Here is an 8,168-nt window from a genome sequence, read left to right on the forward strand (position 1 = left end):
TTTGGTCACCTGTCCGAATGCCTCCTCAGGTGGCTCGGGGTGAAATTCGCTCTGATTTACGCTCCTCGGGACGTCTCGCTCCGTCGAAAGGCACGACGCAAATGTTCTTTGTCAGTCTTCCCTTCTTGTCGTAACGGAGGGGAAGAGAAGCGGAGAAAGCAGCCACTCCAGTCCTGTTGAAAGTACCCTCGACAATGCAGCACTCCCTCAGGGACGTCAACGGGAAATCGGGCCGAGAATACGGGAAGGGTTTGAAACCCAGGAGGTTAAATGGGTGGGGAGAGTCCACGATAGGGGAGAGTGTCCATGGGCTGTGGGAGGAGATTAAATGGGTGGGGAGAGTCCATGATAGGGGAGAGTGTCCATGGGCTGTGGGAGGAGATTAAATGGGTGGGGAGAGTCCATGATAGGGGAGAGTGTCCATGGGCTGTGGGAGGAGATTAAATGGGTGGGGAGAGTCCATGATAGGGGAGAGTGTACATGGGCTGTGGGAGGAGATTAAATGGGTGGGGAGAGTCCATGATAGGGGAGAGTGTACATGGGCTGTGGGAGGAGATTAAATGGGTGGGGAGAGTCCATGATAGGGGAGAGTGTACATGGGCTGTGGGAGGAGATTAAATGGGTGGGGAGAGTCCATGATAGGGGAGAGTGTACATGGGCTGTGGGAGGAGATTAAATGGGTGGGGAGAGTCCATGATAGGGGAGAGTGTCCATGGGCTGTGGGGGGAGATTAAATGGGTGGGGAGAGTCCACGATAGGGGAGAGTGTCCATGGGCTGTGGGAGGAGATTAAATGGGTGGGGAGAGTCCGTGATGGGGGAGAGTGTCCATGGGCTGTGGGGGGAGATTAAATGGGTGGGGAGAGTCCATGATAGGGGAGAGTGTCCATGGGCTGTGGGAGGAGATTAAATGGGTGGGGAGAGTCCATGATAGGGGAGAGTGTCCATGGGCTGTGGGGGGAGATTAATGGGTGGGGAGAGTCCATGATAGGGGAGAGTGTACATGGGCTGTGGGAGGAGATTAAATGGGTGGGGAGAGTCCATGATAGGGGAGAGTGTCCATGGGCTGTGGGGGGGAGATTAAATGGGTGGGGAGAGTCCGTGATGGGGGAGAGTGTCCATGGGCTGTGGGAGGAGATTAAATGGGTGGGGAGAGTCCATGATAGGGGAGAGTGTACATGGGCTGTGGGGGGAGATTAAATGGGTGGGGAGAGTCCATGATAGGGGAGAGTGTCCATGGGCTGTGGGAGGAGATTAAATGGGTGGGGAGAGTCCATGATAGGGGAGAGTGTACATGGGCTGTGGGGGGAGATTAAATGGGTGGGGAGAGTCCATGATAGGGGAGAGTGTCCATGGGCTGTGGGAGGAGATTAAATGGGTGGGGAGAGTCCATGATAGGGGAGAGTGTCCATGGGCTGTGGGGGGAGATTAAATGGGTGGGGAGAGTCCATGATAGGGGAGAGTGTCCATGGGCTGTGGGAGGAGATTAAATGGGTGGGGAGAGTCCATGATAGGGGAGAGTGTCCATGGGCTGTGGGGGGAGATTAAATGGGTGGGGAGAGTCCATGATAGGGGAGAGTGTACATGGGCTGTGGGGGGAGATTAAATGGGTGGGGAGAGTCCATGATAGGGGAGAGTGTACATGGGCTGTGGGGGGAGATTAAATGGGTGGGGAGAGTCCATGATAGGGGAGAGTGTACATGGGCTGTGGGGGGAGATTAAATGGGTGGGAGAGTCCATGATAGGGGAGAGTGTCCATGGGGCTGTGGGGGGAGATTAAATGGGTGGGGAGAGTCCATGATAGGGGAGAGTGTACATGGGCTGAGGGAGGAGATTAAATGGATGGGGAGAGTCCATGATAGGGAGAGTGTACATGGGCTGTGGGGGGAGATTAAATGGGTGGGGGAGAGTCCATGATAGGGGAGAGTGTACATGGGCTGTGGGAGGAGATTAAATGGGTGGGGAGAGTCCATGATCGGGGAGAGTGTACATGGGCTGTGGGGGGAGATTAAATGGGTGGGGAGTGTCCATGATAGGGGAGAGTGTCCATGGGCTGTGGGAGGAGATTAAATGGGTGGGGGAGAGTCCATGATAGGGGAGAGTGTACATGGGCTGTGGGAGGAGATTAAATGGGTGGGGAGAGTCCATGATAGGGGAGAGTGTACATGGGCTGTGGGAGGAGATTAAATGGGTGGGGAGAGTCCATGATAGGGGAGAGTGTCCATGGGCTGTGGGAGGAGATTAAATGGGTGGGGAGAGTCCATGATAGGGGAGAGTGTACATGGGCTGTGGGGGGAGATTAAATGGGTGGGGAGAGTCCATGATAGGGGAGAGTGTCCATGGGCTGTGGGGGGAGATTAAATGGGTGGGGAGAGTCCATGATAGGGGAGAGTGTACATGGGCTGTGGGGGGAGATTAAATGGGTGGGGAGAGTCCATGATAGGGGAGAGTGTACATGGGCTGTGGGAGGAGATTAAATGGGTGGGGGAGAGTCCATGATAGGGGAGAGTGTACATGGGCTGTGGGAGGAGATTAAATGGGTGGGGAGAGTCCATGATAGGGGAGAGTGTCCATGGGCTGTGGGAGGAGATTAAATGGGTGGGGAGAGTCCATGATCGGGGACAGTGTATATGGGCTGTGGGGGGAGATTAAATGGGTGGGGAGAGTCCATGATAGGGGAGAGTGTACATGGGCTGTGGGGGGAGATTAAATGGGTGGGGAGAGTCCATGATAGGGGAGAGTGTCCATGGGCTGTGGGAGGAGATTAAATGGGTGGGGAGAGTCCATGATCGGGAGAGTGTACATGGGCTGTGGGAGGAGATTAAATGGGTGGGGAGAGTCCATGATAGGGGAGAGTGTACATGGGCTGTGGGAGGAGATTAAATGGGTGGGGAGAGTCCATGATAGGGGAGAGTGTCCATGGGCTGTGGGAGGAGATTAAATGGGTGGGGAGAGTCCATGATAGGGGAGAGTGTACATGGGCTGTGGGGGGAGATTAAATGGGTGGGGAGAGTCCATGATAGGGGAGAGTGTCCATGGGCTGTGGGGGGAGATTAAATGGGTGGGGAGAGTCCATGATAGGGGAGAGTGTCCATGGGCTGTGGGAGGAGATTAAATGGGTGGGGAGAGTCCATGATAGGGGAGAGTGTACATGGGCTGTGGGAGGAGATTAAATGGGTGGGGAGAGTCCATGATAGGGGAGAGTGTCCATGGGCTGTGGGGGGAGATTAAATGGGTGGGGAGAGTCCATGATAGGGGAGAGTGTCCATGGGCTGTGGGAGGAGATTAAATGGGTGGGGGAGAGTCCATGATAGGGGAGAGTGTCCATGGGCTGTGGGAGGAGATTAAATGGGTGGGGAGAGTCCATGATAGGGGAGATTGGACCCACCCATTCAATCTCCTCCCATGGACCCTCTCCCCTACCCCGTCTCTCCCCCTTCCCCTGATTGTCCCACTGCCCCGTCTCCCTTTTTGCCCAGCCCCCCCCCCACCGAACAAACGCCGGGCGGGCCGCCGGCTCACACGTTGCTGATCTTCTCGTTGCGTTTGACGCCCGCCTCCCCCTCGCGCCCGCCGAGGGGCTCCTGCGGCCGGGCCTTCTCCGGGGCGCCCCCCGACGAGACCTTCGTCACCTGGTTGAAGGAGCTGAAGTCTGCCACGTACTTGCCCTTGGCGGAGATCGAGATGACGGGCGCGAACTCGTAGCCCCACAGGATCTCCTCCGGCAGGTAGGACGTTCGAACTTGGCAGGTCGCACTGGTCGACTCCACGGTGCAGCTCAGGATGACCACCAGCTCGTACTCCTGGTCCTGGGAGCCCAGGGCCAAACCGCGGAAGGGGCTGGCGTCGTCGATGAGGTGGTGGAAGGTCAGCGGGAGGATGAGGAACGGGCTGTCGGTGGACGCGTCCGCCTGGAACTCGACGTTCACCTGGTTGAGCCTGAAAGCCTCCCCCTCCCGCGTCACGTGCGTCCGCAGGAGCTTGCCGGAGACCCGGCAGCCGATGAGGAGGCTCCTCCTCATGTTGGCCACCCGGACCATGAGGCAGAGCCGCCCGTCCGTGGCTGGCCACCACCGCCCGCTGGCTGAACTTGATGGTCTCGGCCCTCTTCTTGGGCCGGGCGATCTTGGCCAGGAAGGTGCCCGTGACGAAGATCTCCAGGATGGTGGTGAGGATGAGCTGGCCGATGAGCAGGACGATGGCGACCGGGCACTGCTCCGAGATGTAGCGGTAGCCGTAGCCGATGGTGGTCTGCGACTCAAGGGAGAAGAGGAAGGCGCCGGTCAGGGTCTGCATGTTGGCCACGCAGAGGGTGTGGTTGGCGGGCGGCTCGAACTCCAGGAGGTCACCGTGCACCAACGCCACCAGGTACCAAACCAACCCGAACAGGAACCAGGTGCCAGCGAACGTGGCAGAGAACAGAGCCAGTTTGTACCTCCACTTCATATCGATGAAGGTGGTCCACAGGTCCTTGAGGTACAAGATGCTCCATTCCCCGGCGTGTTCGATCTTGACGTTGCTCCTCCCGTCCTTTGTCATAACCCGCCTCTGCGGTCGGCCGCACCTCAGCAGCGGCCGGCTGTCCGTCTGGTCGTCTGGCTGTAGCAGACCTTGGCGGAGGACATGCTGCCGAGAGCTGTTGGTCGAACGCAATGGGGCTGCGTGAGGTTCGGTTTGGGGGGGAGGCGGGGCACGGAGCGGAGGGAGCTTCACTTCTGCATCTCACCCCTGGACCTGGCCCCTGGGAGTGTTTGATGGGACAGTGTAGAGGGAGCTTTACTCTGTATCTAACCCTGTACCTGTCCTGGGAGTGTTTGATGGGACAGTGTAGAGGGAGCTTTACTCTGTATCTAACCCCGTACCTGCCCTGGGAGTGTTTGATGGGACAGTGTAGAGGGAGCTTTACTCTGTATCTAACCCTGTACCTGCCCTGGGAGTGTTTGATGGGACAGTGTAGGGGGAGCTTTACTCTGTATCTCACCCCTGTACCTGCCCTGGGAGTGTTTGATGGGACAGTGTAGAGGGAGCTTTACTCTGTATCTAACCCTGTACCTGACCCTGGGAGTGTTTGATGGGACAGTGTAGAGGGAGCTTTACTCTGTATCTAACCCTGTACCTGCCCTGGGAGTGTTTGACGGGACAGTGTAGAGGGAGCTTTACTCTGTATCTAACCCTGTACCTGCCCTGGGAGTGTTTGACGGGACAGTGTAGAGGGAGCTTTACTCTGTATCTAACCCTGTACCTGGCCCTGGGAGTGTTTGACGGGACAGTGTAGAGGGAGCTTTACTCTGTATCTAACCCTGTACCTGACCCTGGGAGTGTTTGACGGGACAGTGTAGAGGGAGCTTTACTCTGTATCTAACCCTCTACCTGACCCTGGGAGTGTTTGACGGGACAGTGTAGAGGGAGCTTTACTCTGTATCTAACCCTGTACCTGGCCCTGGGAGTGTTTGACGGGACAGTGTAGAGGGAGCTTTACTCTGTATCTAACCCTGTACCTGACCCTGGGAGTGTTTGACGGGACAGTGTAGAGGGAGCTTTACTCTGTATCTAACCCTGTACCTGACCCTGGGAGTGTTTGATGGGACAGTGTGGAGGGAGCTTTACTCTGTATCTAACCCTGTACCTGCCCTGGGAGTGTTTGATGGGACAGTGTAGAGGGAGCTTTACTCTGTATCTAACCCTGTACCTGCCCTGGGAGTGTTTGATGGGACAGTGTAGAGGGAGCTTTACTCTGTATCTAACCCTGTACCTGCCCTGGGAGTGTTTGACGGGACAGTGTGGAGGGAGCTTTACTCTGTATCTCACCCCTGTACCTGCCCTGGGAGTGTTTGATGGGACAGTGTAGAGGGAGCTTTACTCTGTATCTAACCCTGTACCTGTCCCTGGGAGTGTTTGATGGGACAGTGCAGAGGGAGCTTTACTCTGTATCTAACCCTGTACCTGCCCTGGGAGTGTTTGATGGGACAGTGTGAAGGGAGCTTTACTCTGTATCCAACCCTGTACCTGCCCTGGGAGTGTTTGATGGGACAGTGTAGAGGGAGCTTTACTCTGTATCTAACCCTGTACCTGCCCTGGGAGTGTTTGATGGGACAGTGTGGAGGGAGCTTTACTCTGTATCTAACCCTGTACCTGCCCTGGGAGTGTTTGATGGGACAGTGTAGAGGGAGCTTTACTCTGTATCTAACCCTGTACCTGCCCTGGGAGTGTTTGATGGGACAGTGTAGAGGGAGCTTTACTCTGTATCTAACCCTGTACCTGCCCTGGGAGTGTTTGATGGGACAGTGTAGAGGGAGCTTTACTCTGTATCTAACCCTGTACCTGCCCTGGGAGTGTTTGATGGGACAGTGTGGAGGGAGCTTTACTCTGTATCTAACCCTGTACCTGCCCTGGGAGTGTTTGATGGGACAGTGTAGAGGGAGCTTTACTCTGTATCTAACCCTGTACCTGCCCTGGGAGTGTTTGATGGGACAGTGTAGAGGGAGCTTTACTCTGTATCTAACCCTGTACCTGACCCTGGGAGTGTTTGATGGGACAGTGTAGAGGGAGCTTTACTTCTGTATCTCACCCCTGGACCTGACCCTGGGAGTGTTTGATGGGACAGTGTAGAGGGAGCTTTACTCTGTATCTAACCCTGTACCTGCCCTGGGAGTGTTTGATGGGACAGTGTAGAGGGAGCTTTACTCTGTATCTAACCCTGTACCTGCCCTGGGAGTGTTTGATGGGACAGTGAAGAGGGAGCTTTACTCTGTATCTAACCCTGTACCTGACCCTGGGAGTGTTTGATGGGACAGTGTAGAGGGAGCTTTACTCTGTATCTCACCCTGGACCTGCCCTGGGAGTGTTTGATGGGACAGTGTAGAGGGAGCTTTACTCTGTATCTAACCCTGTCCCTGCCCTGGGAGTGTTAGATGGGACAGTGTAGAGGGAGCTTTACTCTGTATCTAACGCTGTACCTGACCCTGGGAGTGTTTGATGGGACAGTGTAGAGGGAGCTTTACTCTGTATCTAACCCTGTACCTGCCCCTGGGAGTGTTTGATGGGACAGTGTAGAGGGAGCTTTACTCTGTATCTAACGCTGTACCTGACCCTGGGAGTGTTTGATGGGACAGTGTAGAGGGAGCTTTACTCTGTATCTAACCCTGTACCTGCCCCTGGGAGTGTTTGATGGGACAGTGTGGAGGGAGCTTTACTCTGTATCTAACCCTGTACCTGCCCTGGGAGTGTTTGATGGGATAGTGTAGAGGGAGCTTTACTCTGTATCTAACCCTGTACCTGCCCTGGGAGTGTTTGATGGGACAGTGTAGAGGGAGCTTTACTCTGTATCTAACCCTGTACCTGCCCTGGGAGTGTTTGATGGGACAGTGGAGAGGAGCTTTACTCTGTATCTAACCCTGTACCTGCCCTGGGATTGTTTGATGGGACAGTGTAGAGGGAGCTTAACTCTGTATCTAACCCTGTACCTGCCCTGGGAGTGTTTGATGGGACAGTGTCGAGGGAGCTTTACTCTGTATCTAACCCTGTACCTGCCCTGGAGTGTTTGATGGGACAGTGTGGAGGGAGCTTTACTCTGTATCTAACCCTGTACCTGCCCTGGGAGTGTTTGACGGGACAGTGTAGAGGGAGCTTTACTCTGTATCTAACCCTGTACCTGCCCTGGAGTGTTTGATGGGACAGTGGAGAGGGAGCTTTACTCTGTATCTAACCCTGTACCTGACCCTGGGAGTGTTTGACGGGACAGTGCAGAGGGAGCTTTACTCTGTATCTCACCCTGTACCTGACCCTGGGAGTGTTTGATGGGACAGTGTAGAGGGAGCTTTACTCTGTATCTAACCCTGTACCTGACCCTGGGAGTGTTTGATGGGACAGTACAGAGGGTGCTTTACTCTGTATCTAACCCTGTACCTGCCCTGGGATTGTTTGATGGGACAGTGTAGAGGGAGCTTTACTGTGTATCTAACCCTGTACCTGCCCTGGGAGTGTTTGATGGGACAGTGTCGAGGGAGCTTTACTCTGTATCTAATCCTGTACCTGCCCTGGGAGTGTTTGATGGGACAGTGTCGAGGGAGCTTTACTCTGTGATTTTTGGTGATTAAACTCAGTGCCTGTTTTTGGTTCCATTCACCAATCCCCCCAGTCTGTGATTCACTGACTCCGGCCAGTTTTACTA

General features: G+C 55.2%; 2 protein-coding genes across 2 annotated transcripts in view; one reads left to right on the forward strand and one right to left on the reverse strand.

Annotated features, from left to right (window-relative positions):
* Positions 1-3,516: 3,516 nt before the first annotated feature.
* LOC137312158 (ATP-sensitive inward rectifier potassium channel 10-like) lies at positions 3,517-4,623 on the reverse strand. Its single transcript, XM_067978844.1, is given in 3 exon segments — positions 3,517-4,056; positions 4,058-4,590; positions 4,593-4,623. Coding segments are annotated over 3 exon segments (1,104 nt in total).
* A 27-nt stretch (positions 4,624-4,650) lies between these two features.
* The window catches only part of LOC137312159 (uncharacterized), a 77,500-nt gene continuing 73,982 nt past the window's right edge, over positions 4,651-8,168 (forward strand). Inside the window, exon 1 of the mRNA XM_067978845.1 lies at positions 4,651-4,660. Coding sequence (XP_067834946.1) covers positions 4,651-4,660 — 10 coding nt within the window. The remainder of the gene's footprint in view (positions 4,661-8,168) is intronic.

The sequence above is a fragment of the Heptranchias perlo genome, unplaced genomic scaffold (genome assembly GCF_035084215.1).
Source record: "Heptranchias perlo isolate sHepPer1 unplaced genomic scaffold, sHepPer1.hap1 HAP1_SCAFFOLD_400, whole genome shotgun sequence".
Lineage (NCBI taxonomy): Eukaryota > Metazoa > Chordata > Chondrichthyes > Hexanchiformes > Hexanchidae > Heptranchias > Heptranchias perlo.